General features: G+C 46.8%; 1 protein-coding gene across 8 annotated transcripts in view; it reads right to left on the bottom strand.

Moving 5' to 3' along the window:
- The window catches only part of PALM2AKAP2 (PALM2 and AKAP2 fusion), a 282,463-nt gene that overhangs the window by 164,091 nt on the left and 93,665 nt on the right, over positions 1-24,707 (bottom strand). For 6 of the 8 annotated variants that reach the window (XM_059657607.1, XM_059657610.1, XM_059657608.1 and 3 more), the window contains exons 4-6: positions 14,562-14,676; positions 13,677-13,698; positions 8,075-8,176 (exon numbers count right to left, since the gene is read on the bottom strand). In XM_059657607.1, coding sequence (XP_059513590.1) covers positions 8,075-8,176; positions 13,677-13,698; positions 14,562-14,676 — 239 coding nt within the window. The remainder of the gene's footprint in view (positions 1-8,074; positions 8,177-13,676; positions 13,699-14,561; positions 14,677-24,707) is intronic. The other 2 variants (XM_059657609.1, XM_059657615.1) reach the window with 1 other exon arrangement.

Here is a 24,707-nt window from a genome sequence, read left to right as displayed (position 1 = left end):
AAAGTCTGAAATATTTGTGATCTAGGTTTCTCAAACAAGAGCTAGAAAAAGGCTGCCGACCCCTGCAGCCTATGCCCCATCGTCCCACAGTTACCTTATGCATAAACCCTCTGTTGGTTCCTCTGTCTGTAGGGGATAAACACCAAGCTCCTAAACTTGGCATACAAAGCAAACCTCCTTTCTAGGCTTGACTTGCAGCCCCACCCACTCCACTCCGGCTGTAACAGACTCCTCACCATTCCCAGGACACTCCACCTCCTTCCATCACCATCGTCCCTCTGCCTGGACTGCCTTTCATCCCTTCTCTACCGCAGTCTCCTGGAGTCGTGAGTCACATCTCTGCTTATCATGCCTTGGAGTTCCTACCTCTTTCTGAATAACTGCAAGTCCCCCAGCTGTGCCAAGACCCTAAATATCTTTTCACTTGCATGTTCTATTGCTCCCTTTCCCTCTAGCACAGTGGTTATCAACCTTCTGGCCCTTTAAATACAGTTCCTCATGCTGGGACCCAAACATAAAATTATTTTCATTGCTACTTCATAACTGTAATGTTGCTACTGCTATAAATTGTAATGTAAATATCTGATATGCAGGATGGTCTTAGGTGACCCCTGTGAAAGGGTCGTTCGACTGCCAAAGGGGTCGCGACCCACAGGTTGAGAACCGCTGCTCTAGCACAACCAAATAACGCCATTCCACACCTAAACTTTTCCTGCTTTTGGTAAGATTCCCTTCTCTTGAAATGTTCTTCTTTTGAGTTTCTATGCATCCAAATGGGACTTGTCCAGAGGAGCAGGTAGGACGTGGCTGTCCTCCATGTGCTTGCTGTCTTGGATCCTCCCATCTCTAAGTCATCCCTCTCTTAAGATTCTTTGGACACATCTTCTAAACCTCTCTGAAGATACTTAACACTTTTATCATACTTCCACTCGGGAGTATAATTATGGGAATGTTTTATTAGCTCCACAGGTTTTTAAGATCTATGAAGTCTAGTTATTTCACCTGACATCTCTCCATGACCGCCCTTCCCCACCACCACCTACCTTAGAGTCTTTGGTACAGAAGGAACCTGATATACATACCTGTGAAACAGATGCTACTAAATGAAACGTCTAATTTGGTTGTCTTCATCTAGTCACAGAGACTTTGTGTAATACGACACCAATGACAATGTACACACAGTAACTGATGCTTGAACTGTTTTTAAAAAACCGGCCATGATATTGCTCCATCTGCTTGTGTAATAAGATACAACCTGTTCACGGCTGACACTTAACTAAAAAAGGCTCTGAAGCAAAATCCAATGCTTGATTTTCATTGTGTCCATTTGGAAAGTTTCACGGTTTGGCACAAAGATCTTGAGTTTCCTTAAGTGATGCAATGGGAGGCCAACCAATATTTGTCATGGAGGTACATGGGCTCACACAATGACGGTGACATTTCCCCCAAAAATGTGTCATGAGAAAACTAGAATAGGCATTTAAAATTTTCCGTGGGCTCCAAAAAGTCAGTTCTTTAATTATCACACTTATATTAAAAAGCACATATTGGCGTTAAAATATTATGTCCTATCACTATAAACACACTCATGGGACAGATTTATCGATAAGAAGGGCAATAATGATTATTAGTTATAGGTACAATATTTAATAATCTCCCAAACATCCAGCAATATGCAAATAAAATGACACCGTTACCTGTAATCAATACAGTCTGAAATAAAATATTTATATTTTCATATCTATATGACAGGATACAAATTATTAACATGGCAATCTTTAGAGATAGCCCTCTCCCTCTTCCCACCAATGAGAATGCTGTCGCTGTTGGTCCATTTTTCCCTTCTCCACCTTAACCCTCAACCTCATTTTGTCTTTGCCTGTTTCTAGAATCAGAGACTTGGTAGAGAGGAAGGACGTTGAGATGTTCTCTGCTAGAAGAGTTGAGTAGATCCACACACTAACCAGTTGAGAAAGAAGGAGCTCATGGAAGAGAGAGTCAAAGCCGTGTGCGACACAGAGAAGGAACTGTGCGTGGTGTCAGGTGGTGCTTTGGAGACCGTGATCAGTAGAGGGAGGTGAGGGAAGGAAATATAAGAAATATGTCTGGGTGGAGATATGCATTGGATTCCTTCTCATATCCTTCTGGAAAAAAAAACAACAGCTAAAGAACAGGGTTCCTATTTATTTGTGTATTTATTTATTCATTCATGGCTGTGGTTTTAAACTGTATTTTGTTAAGCATGACATGGCTTTGGACCTGAACCCCATGTCACATGATTTCATTCGGGTTACACATGACTATTTCTATTTACATGTTGTACACTGTTCTTCCAGTATTTCTGTATTATGCCATCGAATACAACCTCACTTGTATTCCCCCCACCCCCACCCTGCCAGCTAGAACATAAGGCTTCGGAGCCATAGATTTTCAGCAGGTTTCTCTAGGGCTTGATCTCACATTGCTTGTCTGCATTCCCTCTCTTCGCTGGCAAGGGGTGCTCGGGTGCACACTGAGAAGCTCTGGCTTAACACAGGGGCAACACTGAGACGTCATGGATGCACATGAGAGAATACTGTCAGACATTCAGAAAAGCAACCACACCGGAGGCACGAACGTTCACCTTCAATGTGTTGCTTATGAATAAGCATTTACATTTTGCTCCCGTTCTCAGGCAATAACATTTCAAAGGTAAACTAGGGTGGATACGAAGCAGGAGGAAAAGCAGGCTTACGGTTTAAATTCAGCGTTTTGTTTCTCATGCTTGCCCACAGCGTTACAAACTCTGCTGCCTTTACTGCTGCCCAGGAGCGAATCCCAAGGACCTCTCACTGAATCGTGCCCTCATCTCCAACCACAGAGAAGGCTCTCCATCCACCCTTCCCGCCCCTCGAGCGTCCCCACCCACAGGGACACTGCTCTCTGTGTAGTGACGAGGGTCCTGTGCTCATCTCATTGAAAACAAGTGAGGAGGGGGTGCTGCTCAGGGCGGAAGACTTTCTGGGGAGTCCCTAAAAGAGATTTTGAAAGAGCCCCTGGACATAAAAGTCTTTTAAGAAAAGCTGTCTGAAATGTCCGGGAGACAGAGCAAAAAGGAAGGATATAGTGCGAGAGGCGCTCAGCGATGGGATGACTGAAGCCTGGAAGTGTGTTCTTACCAGACAATAATTTAATTATCGATTTCCAAACATGGCTACTGATGACAAAAGGATTGGAGTGTAGGAGACATTTTTGCATTCCTTCCAATAACCCCATAAGACAGGGGAGAAAAACATTCACTTTGTTCATGAAGAGTAAGACGTTGCCGAGTAGCTGGTTTTGGCGGTGGGATGTGAACGAATGGCTGAACTGGGGCTTTGATTCTGGGCCTCCCAGTTTGGTTCACTAGGTTCTTACTCCCCCAGTAGCTCTCTGGTCAACGGGGAGAACCACTCTGAAGAAGCAGGAACGCTGTCATGGGGGATGCTCATCCCAGCCTCGGGATCCTGGCAACAGCCAGGTGTGGGCTACCGTGGGAGGCCCCTGGGGAAGACACCGGCCTAGAAACCAGGGCGAGGGAGGGGTGAGAAGCTCTTGGGGCCTGGCATGCTGCAGCTCCCAAAAGGATGGGTCTGAGGAGCAGAGGATGCTTGCTTCCGAGTCAGTCTTACTCCCCCGGCGCATGACTGTCTTGTTCCCTGTGACTTACAGCTTTAGCAAAAAGAGAGTCGCTGTGAGGAGCCCAGGGGGCAGGAGACAGGACACCTGACACAGTGATTGGATGGGGAACCAACTGACATGATTCCATTTCAGAACCAAGCCAGGGGCACACCAAACAAGACACTTCGGTAAGGATGGGAATTCAATCATTGCTAAAGCCTTTGACTCAGGCGTCTCTTGGCTCACTTCCTTTGACTCACTGTGCTCCGTGGGAGGAGGCACAGGCTGAGCAGCCACACGTAGAGGATAAAATGACGCCCCCACTGCCATGAGTCGGTAAGATGGGAGGTGTCAGAAGGAGGGAGAAACACAGCGGGTCTGAATTGCCATCCAGATGACACCCCATCTTGGGGTCTCACTTTCCCCATTTGCACCGTGAAGGGTGTCCAGCTTTGATATTCTGTGGTGCCGTGAACAGCACGTATCTCCCGTGCCAGTGATGTGGCAAGTACAAGAGGAGGTAGTAGGCAGGCAGAGCATGGAGTGAGAGCATCCCAATATGATAAACATTCAGTAGGGGGCGTCACTTCCGGAATGTGGAAGAGAAGCAATGCACATGCTTGGCTTATTGAACGGACACACATATATGTGCAGTCTTGTCCCTTCAGGCATATGACCATGCATATACACATATGGTCACATCCCTTGAGGCAGGAAATATAAAATTGATTATTGTGACGTCAATAACAATGAAAAACAAGGGAATTAACTCCAAATAGATTCTCCCCTTCATCCCAGAGAGTAATCTCTAACTTCAGAAGCCGGTAATAAAAAATTTCTTTGAATAATTGTTTTCCCAGGACACCTTAGTAGTATTGGCAAATATGTGATGTTGAAGGATAGCAAAAGTCTCTTTCTCAAATCTGATTTTGCTTCCTTTGTTTTGGTCAGGAAGGATGGTGTTCAGTCTGAAAAGTGCCAGCACGAGCATTGCTGGGGGGAAGTGAAGGCTGGAAAATAAGGAAGCACCAAGGATATAAATGCTCTCGGTACTTTGGGCTTGAGCCCCAGCTCCCCTACTCACGGGCTTGTCTCAGGAGCTTGAGGTGCTGGGGGCAGACACTCGGAAGTTCTGATTTTCAGAAATGAGGAGGGAATTCCGTAAACGTCATAGAAGTGAGTTTGACACCATGGGGCTAAATGCAAAGAGCAGAGGCCACCACGAGCCAGCGTGGGTCCACCAGGCAGAAGCTGTGCAGATGAATCCCATGTTCTTTCCTGTCCCAGGTCTCTAAGCAGATTAGGCAAATGCCAGAGACTCAGCACATCTGGGTCACCCTCCAGGCCCTTCTATTCCTGTGGACAAGACAGAAACATGGGCCTTGGGTGTGAGGACCACTGCCAGGACCTGTTCCTTGTTGAATGATCAGGCCCCACAGGTGGCGACTTCGGGTTCCCAGGGGCCAGGGGCCCCAGAGGTGTGCTGGCAGGCCTCTGACTTCGGGTCCAACTCTGCAACGTTTTGATCAGTGAAATGATTAAAAATAAGGAAGGCTTGCTTTCCAGATTTGAGGTGAGAAGAAAAGTAAGGCTATGAGGTGCCACAATCACAAGCTATAAAGACTTCGACAGAGGTTTTTTCTGCTTTTAAACTGTTAAACCCTTTATTCAAATGGAAACTAATACAGAAACACAATATGTAAACACGAGCGTGGAGGAGCTGCTGTTTGAAATGAGAGAGAACACAGGAGCCCCGACTACCAAATGCCCGTACATGCTCCCCTCCCGCCTTCCACTGAGGCTCGGCGGTGGCCCCGTGAGACCCCCACACGTATAAGGGACAATCTAACAGGAAGGAACTTAGTAGTCATATCTAATCTATAAAGGGCAGAAAGGTGCATAGCTTATCCTTATATTTGCCTTTTGAGGTTAAGAAATAAAGATGTTTGTAAGTTCTTCTGTGTGTGAGCCACACAGGGGTGATGGAGGGTGTCTCAAGGCAATCTCAGCATCTAGGGACCAGCTGAGGAGACCTGGCCCCAGGGGATGCAAACTGAGGATCTGGGACAGACAGGAAATGATAGTCATTTTCAAATGCCTGAAGGGAAATCAGAACTAGGTTCTGAGAGGCTCCTGGGGGCAGGATGAGAACCAATGTGGGGGGGGGGCAGCAAATGATAGCTCCATCAGAGGAAGGACTTCCCACTAATCAGAACCAACTATAGACAGAAGGGGCCACTGTAAGAGACTCAGCTCCAGCCACAGAGGTGAGTGACCACGGCTGGAGGGCCTCCTGGCAGGGCTGCTACACCCTGACTTCCATGTTTGAAGAAGGGATTGGAGTAGACGCCTCCTAATTCTGAAGAGCGACGATTCTAAATATATTCTCATTATTCAGAATCCTAAACCTCCCGAACTGCAAATGACAAGATCATTTGTCACAATACTGAGTAATGACAAGTGACATTTACAAAAGTGGCCCTAAGTTTGTGCCAATCTCCACAAGGACATTCTTAAAGCAGGATGGACAAGATGTAGGAAAATTCTATGATGACTGTCATTAGCTGGCATGCCATCCATGCTCTGGGTCGTCACCACCATTGATAATGACCCTGACCCTCTACTCCCAAGCCAGCCTGGACAAAGGTGGGCACCACAGCAAATGTGATTCCTTCCACCACTCCGCTCACATGTATCCCCACAGCAGATGCATTTATGAAAATCAGACCTTTAAGAAATAAAAGTACATGTAAACTTATTTTTTAAAATATCCAGATAATGTAATACTTTAAAAAAATGCATTTGCTTTTTGGGTCACTGTGTTTGCAGTACCTCTAAATGTGAAGGATGCTAGGCTGTGATGGTAGGTGTATGCCTACACACACAGCACGACAATCACATTCACACACCACTCTTGAATTTAATAGTCTTTGATCACCAACACTATGCAAACCTTCTTTCTGTCTCTTAGTTCTCATGCACTGCCCCCACCCCCTCCACGGGCTGCCCCATCCGTTGGGTCCCACTGCATGTCCTGTGAGGTGCGGGAACCTGTGGCGAGGGGCCAGAGAGCCTTTTACCCCCAACTTGGAAACTATCAACACCCACATCTCCAACAACAAGCGGGAAGGTGTGTGACTTTTGAACAGTTGTTCCCCAAGTTCATAAAGAAAAGTACATGTAAACTTATTTTTTAAAACATTCACCTTGGAGCCTGAGGCACAGCCAGTGATTCCCTTGTAGCACAGCTGCAGGCTGCAAGTTCTGGTTTATCTGTCCTGGAACTATCCAGGGAAATGTGGACCGGACCTGGGTTTGACCAGACACCACTTCCGGTCCCACCCAACCCTAGAATTCTGTGCATCTGTACGTAAAGTAATATGCTAAGATGTTTGCAGACTAAACCCAGTAGATATTTAAATGTAATCAGTGCAATAGACAAGTAGGTCAATACTTATTTGCTGGTTCATTTTACCTTTGCATTAAAATAAGGAGCAGTTATTTGCTTCGTAAAATATTCAGGTTGGCCCAGATAAAAGAGTTCCTCTGGCCTTAAAAGTCCACGATTGTTCTGTTTCATATCAGGTGTTATTATGTGATTTATTTTCAACATAAACGCACCTAGATTATGAGAAGAAAAATATCTGACATCATATTTGAATTCACCCACACTGTCACTAACTGTGCAACCTTGGCCATGCACTGTTTCATTTAACCCCTGACGCTCGGGGCATTTCTGCATAGAGCAAACAGATTGACAGGGAGTCATTGTTCATGCCCTTCTGTTCTGATTGCTGAGGCACATTCACACTGAGCAGAGCAAGGTGCAGCTCTCTCTGTACTTATACTCAGAGATGTATTATTCTCCAAGATTCACAGTTGGAGAAACATTAGCCAGAAGCATATGTTCATTAAATTGCTACTCTCCCTCCCAGTATATCACAGTAGCTAAGAAATAACTCCAGAAATAGGAAGACTTGGGATTATATGTTCACAAGACACAAACAGCTCGATTCCCAAAGGATTTCGGCAACATACTTAAACATTTTGAAAACACTTTCCACCCAGCTCCCATCACAGCTCATTTGATCGGGCGTATTTCAACATGGAAAATAAAAATCCCTGGAGGCAGGGTACAGATTAACTTTGTAAAAAAGACATAAAAACCGCAAATTCAAGCCACAGACTCCTCTGAAGCAGGAGGGAAAACACTCTATAGCCTCAATATTCCCTCCCATTCGGTCCCCAGTTAGTCTTTGGGACCCAGTGCCGACCCTGTGCGGCCACTGCAAATTCTACGTCTGAGGCTGGACTGAGGACAGGGTCCCTCTCTGCGAGAATACCTGGGCACCCCTCATTAGTAAAGTGCAGAGAAACGCAAGCCCCAGGGCCAGTCCTGGCATCAAAACCAAATCAATCACTCCCCAGGACTTACCAGCTGCTCTGCTGGTCCCGTCCTGCCCAGGTGACGGTTCTGCTGTTCGTGAATAGAGGATTGGCAGGTTTGGGAGCTGGGAGGAAATGCAATTTACTGCATCTGGTAGCAGAGAACAGGGAATACAATTAGGCACAGTGTCGGGAGGCCCAGTGGGTGCACTGCCGAGACAGCAGCTCGTGTGCCCTACATAATGGGGCTCCGAGGCGGGTGCTGGGTGAGAGGATCAGGGTAAACAAAGAGAAGCATTTGCCCAGTGGCTGGTATTCAGCAGAGTAGCTGAGGCAGGCGGGATCCTGGCCAGAGAGCTCAAGCCCAGGACTGCTCTATGTATTAAAAGAGTCATCGGAAAGCTCTAGATTCTAAGAATACAATGAATTCAGGGTGGGGGAAAATGAGATGGGCCGGGGAGAGCCATTATCAACTTGCTGGGATTGACCAAATATGGGCCATCACACCAGCAATGTGCACTCAACAGTAATGAAAAGTAGATCTGGGGCTCATTCCCTGAACCGGAAATACAGCCTGATGTGCCGGATTCATTCAGAAGACCAGTTTTATATGCATTTTTAAAAAATTCTAGAATCTATCCCATGTTTTCAATACTTCAATTGGTGTTTTAGCCAGAAAACCCTAAGAGTCCAAATAACAACACCCAGTGAGCTCACCAATCACTCAGTTGCAGGAAATGGAGCAAAAGTGGGAGACCAGCTCTGTTTGGGAAAAAGACCTTGACAAGCCTCTTCCGGGAGGTGAGACCCTGGCCGGCATGAACCTCAGCAGGTGCCGAAGTGTCAGGAGAGGAGGAGGCCACTGGGGTGAGACAAGGGGAGGCATCTGTGTGTGCCCCAGAGAGCAGTGGAAAAGTGGAGTGATGTGATTTCTTCCTGTGTCATAACCATATCCCAGACCCTGGGATGCCAATCACTTACCAATAATTACATCTGCTTACTGCCTACGTCCACTGAACATCTCACAATCACCTCAAACTCAACATGTCCAAAAGCAGACTCTTATCCTCACACGTCTGCTGCTTCCCCCATATTCTGTGTCCCCGTGCCCTGTGTCCCTGTTGGTTTTAGCAGGCTTCTTTTTTCTTTTTGTAATTTCATGGTGGAGAGGATTGCAAACAGACACTGCATTAGGACTAGGATTAGTTCAGGTCTATACAGAGTAGACCAATGATTTGCAACCCGTGTGCCATAGGAACTTTTAAATCATGCAATACCTGACTATTTAGACAGGGCCCGGACCTCTTTTCCCTTAAATTGTCAAATTAAAAAATGACAACAGCCAACACAACAATAGTCGCCCAGTATGAATGAATCAAAATTATACCTAAGTTTTTGTCAGACTGGCAAAATATACAACATATTTTTTGGCGTGCCACAGAATTTTAGTAATTAGTGTGTGTGTGCCATGAGATGAGAAAGGTCAAAACACTTCCATGGTCGGCAAACTGTGGCTCGCGAGCCACATGCGGCTTGTTGGCCCTTTGAGTGTGGCTCTTCCTACGCCTTAGGAGTACCCTAATTAAGTTGATAACAATGTACCTACCTATATAGTTTAAGTTTAAAAAATTTGGCTCTCAAAATAAATTTCAATCATTGTACTGTTGATATTTGGCTCTGTTGACTAATGAGTTTGTCGACCACTGGTAGGCCATTGCTGACTCACGTGTGAGCCTGACAATCCCGAATGTATGGATATTGGACCACTTGGTTCTTAGTGCAAAGAGCACACTCCGTGAGTGGGGATGGAGTGGAGTTTCTCTAAGAGAATGGGTTTTTCCACATCAACCACTTGGGGAGAAGGAACAGGAAATCAGGAGTATGCAGGCCTGAGATGGGAGTGAGGCTCAGGTTACTGGCTCTCTCTGGGGCCTATGGATGCTGGAGCTTGGACCCTGGGCCAGGCAGACATGGTTGAAGACCCTTGAATGCAAGGAAGGAAGTTGGGCCATGGAGATGGCAGTAGGCTGGGAGATGGTCATAAAGACACCTGGGGCACCCATGAACATGGGCTTGGATTGGAGCCTGGCCTCTGGGGGTAGCCACATGTCTGAAGTTGCACATTATTTTCTTTCTTTCTTTTTTTTTAAAATATATTTTATTGATCTTTTACAGAGAGGAAGGGAGAAGGATAGAGAGTTAGAAACATCGATGAGAGAGAACCACCGATCAGCTGCCTCTTGCACATCCCCTACTGGGGATGTGCCCACAACCAAGGTACATGCCCTTGACTGGAATCGAACTTGGGACCCTCCAGTCCGCAGGCCGACGCTCTATGCACTGAGCCAAATCGGTTAGGGCAACACATTATTTTCTATGTTGAGCTGCCCTGCCAGTATTCCTGAACTTGGGTTGCAGACCTTACTCTCACTGTGGGGAGCTGTGGGAGGGGTCTGGGCCCCAAACCAGCACAAGGCAGGACCAAGGAGAGCAGCAGCTGGTCCTGGCTGGGTAGGGTAGATTGCTAACCATGATCCATGGAAAGAATGGAGCAGCAATCTGGGGCGAGAGGGCCAATTTAGGGCACAAGAGATGACCAGCGCAGATCTATAGAACTTGTGGCTTCCAGAAATCTGTGGATGGGGATCTCAGTAAACCTGACTTCCTGCATTTAAATGAGGTGCAGGCTCAAGACATTAAGACCAGGTGAGAACTCATGGACCGATCACACACCAGTGTCATACAGCAAGGGCTGAGGTGGGGCCAGGGCAGATTTCTCTTGCCGGTTCCCATCTTGGGTTTCACACCAGCTCCTCTGTGGGTAAAGAAACATACTGTATGCAATTCATAGTTACACAAGACACGGTGTCTACTTAAGACAGTAAAAACCACCCGCCCAATTGATGAAGATGCCGCTATATAACAAGTGTGCAGATGGGGTGGGGGGGGAAGAAGTAAGGAGGGTTCAGAATGTATATGGCCGGGAAATTCTACTCATGACTGGAACACATTGCTCTGGACTACCAGGGCTACCATGTGGTCAAAGCCATGGGTGGTCCAGCGGTACAGAACCCTCATTTCCTCTGGCATGCACGGGTGGGGGGCTGGGGGGAGGCAGTCACAGGGTGCCTGAAGTGGGGTCATGACACCCGCAAACACCCGCAGCCATCTCCTTGGCACCTCATTCCACTCGGGCTGCTCTTGCTAATTATCTGTGGTCCTTGTACAGTTAGTTATATAATCTGGTTGGCCTTGGATTCTGTAACCAGCGTGTTTCAGAAGTTGGGTATTTTTATTAAGGTATTATTAGCCTCCAATCATTTTGTGTTAGTTCTTGAGCAACAACAGTTGACGGATTCTAAGAGGATCTTGGCAACTCTGAAGTCAAAGGGGCCTTGGGAATGAAAGACAGAAAATAATCAGATGCCTCACAATCCCTTCCCTGGATGTACCCCAGTGTTTACCCTCAGACCACAGAGTGACGTAAACATTGGCCACATTCTTGGAAGGATGTGTTTCCTCCTTCACACTTTTCGTTGCCAGTAGACGTGGTGTGATGAGAAGTACCCCCAATCCCCTGACTAAGTTAGAACCAGAGGTGGCAGGAATCATAACCCAGGGTGACAGGTAAGGCCCTTTATTGGGATCCCTAAAACTTTACATCCTCTTAACTCCGAGGTCACCCATCTTGTCAAAAAGCGACAGAGGACAGAGTCCTAAAGGCAATTTCTCTGCAAGCTCTCAGGTTTCTCACCCCTCTTGGAAATGCTTGGGTGACCAGATGACAATAGTGGGAAGTAGCGCAGGAAAGACAAGAGAAGTTCAGTGAGAAGGAAAGAGACAGTGGCAAGAGTGTATAATGGGGCTTCAGTTTTGCTTATTAACATGTCATGGAATATGTGGGTCTCTGTGGTCCACAGAGGCTTCCAGGGACATGACATGCAGGCTCTTCCCCTTCCCTAATAAGAGAGAGAATTCCAGGAAAGGTCCTGGTTTGAGGAGAGAGAAAGAGAGAGAGAGAGAGAGAGAGAGAGAGAGAGAGAGAGAGAGAGAGAGAGAGAGAGAGAAAATAAAAGGTCAGTGTGCACCCTTCTGGTATATGGGTGTCTAGGGTTCAATGTCCCAAGCCCCATCCCAGCTGACACTTACTGCGCTCCTGCTAGCCATGTACTCTGCCTCTGGTCTTCCCTGGCACCCGGGAAACCACTATTTTTCCCATGCTGACCCTGCAATTCCCCCAAACAGGAAAGGTCACATCCTCAGACCATGCTCTACCTCCAAAGCACAGAACAAGAGCCCCAATTTGGCCACACGCTAGAGAACATTCTAGAACTGTCATAGGTTCTCCTGGAGTCTCTGCTGGCTCAGCCCTGACCTCTCTCTGCCACACGCACTGGGAGAGTGAGATTTGATTTAATACCTTCCCAAAGATCACCTGGCCGGCCCGATCCAGGTCCTCTCCTTTTACTTGCTTGGAGGGGGATGGGGGGAACCAAAAACACAGTACGTTTTGTTTCTGAAGTCAGAATTATCCTTAGTGCAAGGCTCTTTGCTCATCCAGAGAAATACATGACCCATCCCTTTTCCCATATATTTCCAGGTGACATTGGGCAAACACTGATGCCAACTCCTATTCTGGCTCCTGATTCTCTTCCTAGTGTAGAGGTTGACTCTATAAGAACCAGATGAGAGATCAACCAAAGGACTTGTATGCATGCATATGAGCAAAACCAATCGGCACAGACAGTAGGGGGTGAGGGCTTGTGCTTGGGGGTGGGGGTGGCAGGGGAGAGGTCAATGGGGGAAAAAGGGGACTCATGTAATACTTTAAACAATAAAGAATTTAAAAAAAAAGAGAGAACCAGACAAGCAGATGGATCTGATCCTTCCCACAAGTCCCACATTTCGAAGCAGGTCTAGCTGAGGGCCAGAGCGAAAGTGGGAATCGAGTGGGTTTCCGAAGTTCGTAGCTAACAATTTGGGGAGCAAGGTAAAGAATGAGAAGCTCACAATCCCAAGTTCATCGACACGGTCCTACGGAAGGAGAGCGGAGGCAGAGGCAAGGAAGGGAAAAGAGAAGAGAAGGCCCCCTCCTGCCAGGATGGGGGGGCAGGAAGCCAGGGCCTTGCTCCCACATCTCATGTCCCCCCCTCTTCCCGCCCCCAGGGAGAAGAGTTCTGCCCAACCCCGCCGCCCTGGAAGCTGCAGAAACTGCAGTTGCCGAATCAAAGAAAAATCAGAAACACCAGGTAAGAGCCTTCCGATGTGCAATGTGTGGTGACCTGGAGACGAGACCTACCCACCAGCACAGATGAGCAACTTCCTGCCTGAGATCTGGTCCTGATGTTAACAGTCTTTGCCGAGCATCTTTCAGGAAAAGTCCAAGCAGTGGACTCTGGGGAACGAATGGGAAGGAGGAGAGCCAGGCCAGCTGTATAAGCTAGAAACAGCGAATTGAGAGATAGTCCCCGAAGAAGGCAGAGAAGGCTCCGGACGTGGGCCTCCTCGGCACCCTGGGAAAGGTGCCACTCTCTTTCTGATGCCCTTACACACCGACACACCACGTCTCCTGCGAGCCTGTGTTAATGAAGCTAAGCTGACCAGGAGGGAAACATTCATCTACAGATGGGGCAGAGAGCGCTTACACTTACCTCCATCCGCACTGGAGAAGCTCTGTGGAAACAAAAGCAGGGCAGGGCGTTACTACACATGCGAGGAGATAACCCCTCCTCCATGTAACCTGTCTTTGTCCCCCAGGCCAGGCCCAGTTTTGACTGTGATGGGCAAACCCAATGCTCTCTGCTCTTCTGGGAAATGTGTTTGGGATCCTGAAATTTAAGGGAAAGGTTTGCCATCCCCATCTTCTACCGAATTCCTCCCAGTTGAGATTGCTTTCGATTATCCAGCCAATACCCTTGGTCGTATTGAAGAAGTAATATCAGAAAATCCAATCGGAAAATTAATTTGTTTAGATTCCTTTCCTGTGGCTGAGGGGCCTGAGGAAACAGGGTTACGGAAAGGAGGGAAGGTCCTGAGACAGAGCCTTCTAGCTCTCTGGATTCTCACCTCCTTGCCGCACGGCACCGACTGTTTTCATATACAGTGAAATTTCATATATTTACACTTCATTTTTCCAATTCCTGTCTATTGGATATGGTTTTGCCTCTGGCCTTTTTATAAAGGAAAGACTTAAACTAAAGCGATGGGAGCATGTTTAATCTGCTTCATAAGAATTGGTTTTAGGATTCTAGAGTCCAGCAGAAGATGACTTCTCAGGCATTAGACGTATGGAGAGTAGGAGATGGGGTTAATATTGAATGAGTCTCCCTGCCTCCCCCGCAGGCCAGGTGGTCCCAGAAGACAGGCCACCCTCAGCGTCAGAGCTGGCCCTGTCCTCGCACATCTGGCTCTCGTGTCCAGAGCGTGGGGCTCAGCCTTCTCATCAGCACCAACTGGCCTTTTCTCCCATTGGCACCGTTTCCCTGGAGCTCACTTCCCCGTGGCTATAGTTTAGAGAAATCGCATGTTTCCTTCACCTTCTGAAAGTCCTTGAAGGATTTTTCCGTCTCCTTTAGTTTCTCTAGGATGATTTGCTCTTTGGCGGATATCTGGGATTCTTCACTTTCTAGCGCTTGTATTTCCTGCTCCAGCCTGGAAAACACACAAACAGAGGGCGGGTCACTGTAGTGTCCTGCCACCCCAGGGCCAGAGAGCAGCTCCTTCCTGGGGGTGGAGAGGGCATCCTGCCAGTCCCCGTTTTACCTTACGCTGAGGTCCCAGGCCAAGGTTTTACATCACAGAGCATCCTGTGTTTCCGGCGTTGCCACTGAGCACTCATTGGCCCAAGGAAAACAACCCAGCGCTGCTGCCGCTAGTTCACGGCCGCCACTTTGCAAAAACGCTTTGCGATATGCTCAACACCACATGCTTCATTTGGAGGTAGATATTCTTACATAGCAGAGGACAGAAGAGCTGAAGGCAAACAGCTTCATATTCTCCCAGTTATCTCGGAGTAATTGCTCTCCTATCAGGTTAGCCAAAGTGTGAAGTGCCAATCTTACGCTGCCCGGCTGGTGTGGCTCTGTGGTTGAGCATCAACCCATGAACCAAGAGGTCACCGGTTTGATTCTCGGTCAGGGCACATGCCTGGGTTGTGGGCTCGATCCCCAGTAGGCGACGTGCGGGAGGCAGCTGATTCATGTTTCTCTCTCATCTTTATTTCTATCTTTCTATCCCTCCCCCTTCCTCTCTCTCTCAAAACCAATAAGAACACATAAAAAATAATAAAAATGAAAGAAAGAGCCAATCTTAATCAAAGGAAATATGCTGCCAAGAAATGGCTGGTGGCCAGTACCCTGGAGAGCCTGCGGTCATCTCCCTCTACCACCCAAAAGAGAGGAGATGAATTGGACTGATACAGTAAACCCTACTCTTCTGGAACTTTCCTCAGTTTTCACAGCCATCCTATATATATATTTCCTGAAAGGGAAATTTCAGCATTGCCTGGAGACTCTGGGAATATTTCAGAACAGCAGCAACAGTTATGATTGGGGGAAGTCTCAGCAGCTGTACTCTTTCAATGAAATGATTGTAATAAATTAACTTTTATTGAGCAGTAAGTCTGTGCCAGGAATTGAGCTAAGAATTCACATGGCTTATTTTATTTTACCTTCCCAATGACCCTAGGAGTAAGGAATCCCCATTTTACAGATGAGATCATTAAGGCTTGACAAGGGACTAGTTTGCTATTGCACAGCCTCAAAGCAGGATTCAAGCCAGGATGTCTAACTCCAGACCCTGTTCCCGGCCATTGTGCCAAACTCTTACCATATGGGCTCTACAGCATTTCCCATTTTCCTGCCTGTTAAACATTGCGTATGTTGGCATACTGGGGTGGCACCATTATGTAGCAATGCCTTCGGGGTCATGAGGGATGGATGTCCCCGCCGAAAGGACTGTAGACTATTGTGCTTCCTGAATTGTTTGGTCTGAATTTATTTGTTCACTCATTCATTCAATTTTGCTTTTGATCTCTTTCCCTTCTGTCATGCTAGAAGCTTTGCTGCGGGTCTGTGCCTGCCTATACTAGTCCTCTCCCTTCTCCTCCTCCCCTCCCATCTTCTATCTGCTGCAGGAAGCCAGCTAACCAAGTCTGTTAGACTAAGACCGAAATAGTTCAGAGTGAGGTCTTCTGAGGGCTGAGGAATACCAAGACACAGGCATGGATTTATCTAGGGATGCACTGTACCCCGCTGAGGCCTTTTCTGTTTCTTTCCTAGGCATCAGAAAAACAGCCTCTGGATGGATGAGATTTTGTGTGGGGGGCAGGCGACCAATGGATGTTTCTCTCTCATATAGATGTTTCTCTCTCTAAAAATTAACAAAAAAAATTAGTAAAAGAAAAAATTGGGTGATTTTAATTTTGTTTAACATGTTCCCAATTTTAAAAAAATGGATTCTTTAAGCAGAATTAAAACAATAAATTGCTTTTTAAAAATGCCTTGCCCTGGCTGACATGTTCAGTGGTTAGAGCATTGGCCTGAGAACAGGAGGATTTTTTAAAAAAATATATCTTTATTGCTTTCATAGAGGAAGGGAGAGGGAGAGAGAGAAACATCAATGATGAGAGAGAACCATTGATTGGCTGCCTCCTGCCTGCCCCTAACTGGGGATAGAGCCTGCAATCCTGGGCATGTGCCCTTGACTAGAATCGAACCCAGGACCTTTTGTTCCGCAGGCCAACACTCTATCCACTGAGCCAAACCAGCCAGGGTGAACAGGAGGATTTTGGGTTTGATTCCCTGTCAAGGGCATGTAACTGAGTTGCAGGTTCGACACCCCACCCCCCAGTGCGGGGAGAGTAGGGGAGTCAACCAACGATGTGTCTTTCTCACATGATGTTTCTCTCTCCTCTCTCACTCTCTCTCCCTTCCACTCTCTCTAGAAATCAATGTGGGGAAAATATCCTCACTCATTGGGTGAGGATTAAAAAATAAAAATTTTAAAAAAAATTTTAATGCCTCCTTTGGCCTTCTGCTGAGAAGGCAGCCTTTTACAGGCTATGGCCCGGGAAAGGAGCTAGGGCCTCCGCTGCTCATGTGTCAAGTGAGGGGTTAAAGGGTAACTCCATCGATTTGCAGGCAATTCTACCAATATTTATGAAGATTGTTTGGCTGGACTTGGAGGTAGGCATTCTAAAATAAACAAGATCATGTCAATAATGGCTGGCTTAAAAATAAAATAAAAGGCTAACTCCAAATAACTTGCTTCTGCCAGTGAAGCAGCCTGAGTGGTTAAGAATTCTCAGTGACCTGGTGCCCACTGGCTGGCCGACGGTCTCTGCAGCCTGCCCTGGCACTATGGGTTTCAGGGCTCTCAGCTATATAGTTCAGGTGATGAAGATTTGGGTCATGATAGTGGGTAACTGAGAAGGAACAGGGAGGGAGAGAGAGAGAGAGAGAGAAAAAAAAAAAGCAACGAAACTAGACTTTTGAGATAAGAACAACTAAGTTTCACCCAAAGGAAATGAATGCGGGAAATCGACAGCGTATGTAAGTCTAAGCAAGTCAGACCAAGTAGCAAATTTCTCTGCAAATGCACATGTGGGCTTGGGTCAGGTCCTCGGGCGCTGGATGGCCCAGGCCACTGTGTTTCTTTGGGAAAACTGAGTCTTTGGGGTCAAGGAGCATCCCAAGAAACCGTGTTAGGGGTTAGTAAGAGTCATCCCAGCCGGGCTGGAAATGCCACTGTTTCGTAGTTTCATGACTGAAATCGAATGCAGTCTTCCCTGGAGGAGCCAAGTAGGATATTGCCGAGCTGAAAATAAACAACGGGCAGGAAGTGTAATTTATACACAAGCTTTAGGCAGAGACAGGTGCACATAACAGCCTCTGACCAGCTCGCTCAGTTTCTTCGGAGCGAAAAGCAGGCTGTAATAGGCGGTCAGGAAAGGTGACACAGTGCAGCTGTGTAGGTTTAGTTTACTGGAGCTGAAGTTGCAAGCATGGCCGAAGGGTCTTATAGAGTCTCTCTAACCCAAACAGACCATCCTCACAGGAAATACAAAGAGTCTATGGCTCTGGGAAGAGCATCGATCATTCTCTCATTTCAAAATCCATTTATGCATTCATCCATCCAACTGTGTGCAAACACCTCTCTCTATCAGTCTCTGGGACAGAGAGCTAAATCAGCCACAGTGTCTGCGCTTGAGCACTCTCGGTCAAGTGAGGAGAACAGCCAGGTAAACACATAAATTAGATGACACCCAAACACGGCCGTCGTAAAGGAAAGAACAATGTGTTGTGGATGTGTGGCTGGACTCCAGCCAATTTGCCTGCCTGCCCAGTATCTATCCTCCCTTTCCTCCATGCTAACAGAATCCGCATTTTGTTCGGGGTAGCAACGGGCTCAGCTGAAAATGTACCCATCCCAGCTTCCACTGCAGAGAAGGGTGGCCACAGGGCAGCTCTGACCAGTGAGATGTAAGTAGAAACTGTTGGGGGAGAAAGCTCCTTAAAAGGAGGAGGGCTGACATCAGTGGCCTATGGTGCTTTGTCCTTCCCCTCCTTCCTGCCTGCAGGGACCTGGTGCGAGAGCGATGTATTAGTTTCCAATTGCTGCCATAACAACGGCCACAAATATAGGGCTTACAACAATATGAACTTACTATCTTCCACGTCTGTGGGTCAGAAGACTGACATGGGTGTCCCCAAGCTATAATCAAGGAGTTGGTAGAGTTGTGTTCCCTTTGGAAGGCTCTAGGAAGGAATCTGTCTCCTTGCTTTTCTAGCTCCCAGAGGCCACCCACATTCCTTGCTTCATGGTCCTCCTTGCTCCATATTCAAGGCCAGGAATGGTGGAACTCTCTAACTGTTCTTCCCCAGTCCCATCTCCCTCTGACTCTTCTGCTGCCTCCCTCTTCCACTGTGAATGATCCTCATGATAACATTGGGCCGACCCAGATAATCCAGGGCAACAACCTCCCTATTTTGAAGTCAGCTATTTGGAGACTTTAATGCCATCTGTAACATTAATCCCCCTTTGCCAGTATTCACAGCCTCTGGGGATTAGAATGTGGGCATCTCTGGGGTCCATTACTCTGCCTGCCATAGGGAATATGATGCCGAAGGCGGAGCAGTGAGCTTGTGTCCACAGGGGCAAGAGTACACTAAGCATGGCTGCGTGCGCAGGAGGAGAGAATCGTCTGGGTCTGGATGGCATCCTGGAAGGACTGTACCCCTCTGGATCATGGGCTCCAGATTTCTTGTTATGAATTTAAGCTGCTGTTGTGATCACAGGTGAATCCAATTTCCAACTGATACAAGGTGGCGCGATGAAGGTGACTGAGTAGGTTATATGTTAGCGGGGCCATTTTCTGACCCCTCATTGCACTATTCGAATACTTAGCCTTCTCTCTTTCTCATTATATCTCTCTATCTCTGTCTTAATATCTCTGTTTCTATATCCCAGGTAAAGTATTTGGGAAGAATAATGTTTGTTTCCACACAAATAGATGCTACAAAAGTCACTTTCCATATTTCAGGGAGACAGTGCATTTGTTTCTATGGTGCTCCCCAAATATTTTTCATTTGTGATTCAACTTGCAAGGAAACAGCTTCCGTTTATTTAGATGAGTGTATCTGGAATCACTGCAGATCATTGGGTATCTTACTGTGAGAAAAGGTTAACGGCCCTTAAATAAACAGAGGATTTCCACTTCTCCTTATGAAAGAATAGGGCCTTCCTTGACTGTAAGGTATCAGTGGAAACTCAAGCTCATTTCATTTCTTTTCTACGTCATCACTGACAGAAATGTGGCCAGAGGAGAGAACAGTCCCTTCAAGATTTAGTAAAATACAGCTCATATCCTTTCCCTTGTCTCCACCACCTCCTTCCCGAATTTCATCAAACTGCTCAGGCTGGAAGTTCACACCCTCCATGCTCTGCTCTAACCCCGTCCCAGCCCTACACCTTCCCCTGTGTTCCAGCCAAAACAGATTACTCGCGCTTCGTGAGAAAACCGGGAATGACTGCCCACTGCCAACTCCATCTACCGAAAATACACCTAATAACAAAGACCAAACCCAGCTCTGTCTCTTTAGTAAAATAGTTTCCCTTAAGTCCCCTCAACCTAATGTGTTCAGTCCCCATCCAAATCCCCACAGCATCTTCTGCCCTCTTGGTACCGGGGACACCCCACCTGGCATCAGAGTATTGGAAATGTGTTTATCCCCCCAACCTTACTACCTCTCTTCCAAGTACAGATAAAATATTGTATTTTATTCACTGTACCTCAGATTCCTCCCTGTACATATTTGTTGAAAGAATGAAAAGCAAGGTAAAGCAAGAACACACTTTTAAAGGATTCTATAGTGAAACTAGCTTGGAAGTGGCGATATTAAGTATAATTTTTCAAATCTTGGCTTGGTTTTGCCAATTTCCCTCAAAATGTACTAATTTATATACCTCTTGAGAAAAAAACAACATTGAAATTAGATTGATTTATTGCTTTATCTAAATGTACAGCTGGGACATAGTAACATTTTTCATTAATAATGTTGGTTTAATCAAATTTAATCCTGAATATAGATGAATGGAAATTTCTCTCTCCATAAATTTTCCTTAGCCCCTGGCAACCAGCCTCCCTCCTTCTCTTGTGTATTTATTCCATCTGGAATCATGTGGCTCAGAATTTGGGCAGGTTGATTTCTGCTACGGAAATGATGTCCGGGCTTACACTGAGCATTGATTCCTTGAGTGTGATTCTTGTTTGAGTCTGTTTCATCGGAAATAAAGAGTTTTGATTACATGACAGTGAGATGATCTCCTTTAAACAGTACACTTCTCAGTAGCTTAAACTCTTCCCAAGAAATGTCTCTTTTCATAGGAAGAGAAAAAGTCTCATCCAGCCTTCTTACCTCCAGCCTCCGACTCAGGCACACTTCTGAAGGCCAACGCCTCCACCTGTGCACCTGACCTTGTGCAGATTCCTCTGGGATGGCACTCTATCAATTTCCCCCTTTCCCCTGTAGCTTCAACCTTTCGCCAAGATGCCTCCTTCCTTTTAGTCCATAAAAAGAATCAAGTCCCTCACACTAAAAATAGGTGAACTTCTCTTGAACCTGCATCCTGTTCAAGTTACTGTTGAATCTCTCTTCCAGATTTCCCCAACAGCACTCGCTTCTTGCTGTCTCAACATCCTCACATCCCAACCACCCCTCGGCTTATTCCACTCTGCCTTCTGCCCCGCCACTCTGCTGTATACAGTCTTGTTAAAGTCCACACCTGACAAATCTAATGAAGACCCTTCGGTGTGAATCAGCTGACTTCATTTTAAAAAACATTGTGCAGCACTCCTTCTCTGCCTTGGAGCCCATGACACCATATTCTCCACATGGCTTCTCTTCTATTATTTCGTCAAATGTTCATTTGGTCCACTGTTCTCCTCCTCTTCCTTCTTTTTTTAACCCTCACCCGAGTATATTTTTCCCATTGATTTTTTTTAAGAGAGTGGAAGGAAAGAAGGGGGGAGAGAGAGAAAAAGAGAAACATTGCCACAAAAGAGACACACTGATTGGTTGCCTCCTGCACATGTCCCTACCGGGGCCAGGGATGGAACCTGCAACCCAGGTACGTGCTCTTGACTGGGAATCAAGCCCACGATCCTTCCGTGTGCGGGCCAATTCTCTAACTACTGAGCAACTATCCAGGGCTGTTCACTTCTTGTTCCACACTTTATCCCTGGAAAATCAAGCCAAGTCTTGTGCTTTAATTCCCACCCACATGCTGACATCTACCCAACCTAGATATTCAATTTCTTCCCTGAACTCCAGCTTCCATATACAATTGTATTTTCAATGTCACCCCCTGAATGCACCACAGATATTTCAAACCCAACATATGCAAGACCAAACTCATCTTTCTGCATAAAGCTGTTCCTCCCTCAGGCATTCTTTAGCTCAGTTTTTGATACCATTGCCAATCCATTGTACATCAGATGGAAACAGGGTTATCATCTTGACCTCCCACTTGCTCTTCTCTGATAATCACCACACACATGTATTAGCCGCCAAGCCCTGCCCAGTTGCCCCACAGATTTCTTTCACATCTCTTCCTCTTCAGCCCTGCATGGGCTCTCTCCTTCTTCCTCCTAAATGCCTACAGCGACCTTCTAATCAATTGCTGGTTCTACCTCTACCCAGATTCATCACCCTCAAACTCAGATTGTGCCTATACAATTGCACCCCTCTGCTGAAAACCCTTCACAGACTCTATGCCTTAAACTCCTTAATCTGACACACTTTCAGCTTCTCACTTACCTCCAGCAACAATGAGTTCCTTGTAGGTCCTGCACATGGAGTGCTCTTTCTTGCCTCAATGCCTTTGCTCATACCACCCCCTCTGCTTGGGTTGCCCCGGTTCCCTCTCTTTCCCTCCTCCTGAGTAACTATTACTCATTCTTTAAGAATCTGCTTAGGCACTGTCTCTTTCTGGAAGTCATCCCTGAGACCTTGCCCTTCCTCCTTGCTACCATATCTCATGGATATATTTCATCACCAATTTTATTCCATTGTATTTTGATCAATGGAATTAAAAGCTCTTGAGGTTAATAGTCATCTCTTCTTTATCTCTCTTTGACATCAAAAGCATCTACCTAGCTTGCTTCTAGCAAGGTACCCTGCTCAGGTAAAGTTCCCAAGCAGTGTTGGTTGAGTAAATGCCTGATTGAGTAAATGCATAAATTGTTTCTCAGCTGGAAGAAGCCTCAAGACAGACCCTTTGACACAATTCTTTTAGTCAAATATGATTCTTAAAAAACAACAAATTCAAATGAATGGCAATTCTGGATTTAGTAAAAAAGAAACTTGTATCACTTCCTTTCTCCCAGATCAGATAACGTCAAAGGTAACTGCTCTGTCTTCTAGGCTTTTCATTCTTTCCCCCAAATATCTCCAATATATAATTTCACCTGCCCCCCCCGCCCCGTGTTTGTGTGTGTGTGTGTGTATGTGTGTGTGTGTGTATGTGTGTGTGTGTGTGTGTGTGACGCACTGCTCCTGTTTCCTCTGGGGCTCACCTAAATAAACCCACAGGTGGATGACACAGATATGCCGGAACTGGGCCAGAATGATGGAGAGTCTCAGCATTAACTTTGTTTTGCCTTATGATTCTCTTGCATTCGCCCCTTCATGCAGGAAGCATTGGGTGTGCATAACTGATTGTGAAAATTGTGAAAAGTGTTTATTTGGCGCATTCCCCTCTTCCAAACAGTTTACTCACTGTTTGTGCCTAAACAGCACTCGGCGATAGCTTTCGTGCTGAGCTCGACTTTCCCGTTAGCCTCTGTGTGTGCGCATGTGCACCCACACAGCTGCAGCCACAGCTCTTACAAATGCCCACCTTGGGGATAACATGTTTGCCTCTTGTCCACGTTAGAGGTCGCTCAGGAGAGACTGATGGAGTTAATACCTTAGTGAGACATTCATAAAAAAATTATTGCGTGTCCAACAACATAGTGGTAAAAATAGCTAACCTTTCTTGAGCATTTATCATTAGACAACCTGCTGAATGGTTGGTAACCATCAGTCACTCTGAACTCTGCGCAGTAACTGCATCCATACTTGCTAGATGACAGGCCTGAGGGTGAGAGTCCAGTGTCTTGTGACCCAGCAGCAGCAAGGGGCAGAGCTGGGATATAAGCCCAGGTTTGCCTGTTGCTGGAACCTGGGACGTTAGACTGCCCTGTGCTGCCTCCTTCCAAGAGCAAATGAAACTGCCCCCAACTCCAAAGGTTTCAGGATTTCCTCTTTCCAGCATAGAACTTTCTTTCCCAACATCTTGATCAAATGTTCCTGCTCTGGTGGAGGCCTGAGCTGATGGGGAGCCCCGCCCACCCTCCCACAACATCCTTGCCTCCGGTCAGCCTCCGCACAGAACAAAACCTGGTCTGGAAGCCATTGCTCTGTGAGAGCGGAGTGTATCTGGTGTATTACTTTGGCTCCCACTGTGCCTACAAGTGTGCCTTTGGACACAGCCAGTGCTCCATCCACAGGGATGTGGTTCTGAAAGGGAGCACCCCCACCTGCGGCCGACACCTGGACTCCCATGAGCTGCCTGGACAGGCCACCAAAGGATAACAGCTTCTCAGGCCTTTCAGCCCCAGAGGGGCGAATGCTATCTATCTGGAAGGCACAGGTGATGGTTCAATTGAGCCTGAAGTAGACACTCAGAAGGAGGCTGGCCCGGGGAGCTGTGGCAGGGGCTGGGAGGCTTGGTAATCCATATGGCTCTTCCTAAAGGGACCTTCCTCTTAGGATTTATATTTTTCTAATCATGTTTTCCATGCATGGCATGGCCAGGGAACAGCTCCTCCTTAGTGGAGAAATTTGTCATCCCACTGGGATAATCCCCAAGTTATTCTAAGAGTTCCTGCTCCGAACAAATCAAGCCAATCAGGAAGCTCCTCCGCATGGGCTGTGCCTGCTGATTGTTTCCCGCTTGGTCGCTTCCTGCTATTGTTCCCCCACATGTTCTCAGAGGCCCAGCCACTGAGCCCCGCCCCTTCCCCTCAGGAGCCTGGGGCTGCAATCAGGGTTTTGGGTGGAGGTAGACTAGGCTCACACATCAGGCACCTGGACGGGAGAAACGGGCCTGAAATGAAAATAGGGGTGGTTAGAGCCAAA

This window comes from Myotis daubentonii, chromosome 11 (assembly GCF_963259705.1).
Source record: "Myotis daubentonii chromosome 11, mMyoDau2.1, whole genome shotgun sequence".
NCBI classification, from domain to species: Eukaryota; Metazoa; Chordata; class Mammalia; order Chiroptera; family Vespertilionidae; genus Myotis; species Myotis daubentonii.
The sequence above is the reverse complement of the archived record's forward strand: the minus strand, read 5'-3'. Positions and strand labels throughout refer to the sequence as shown.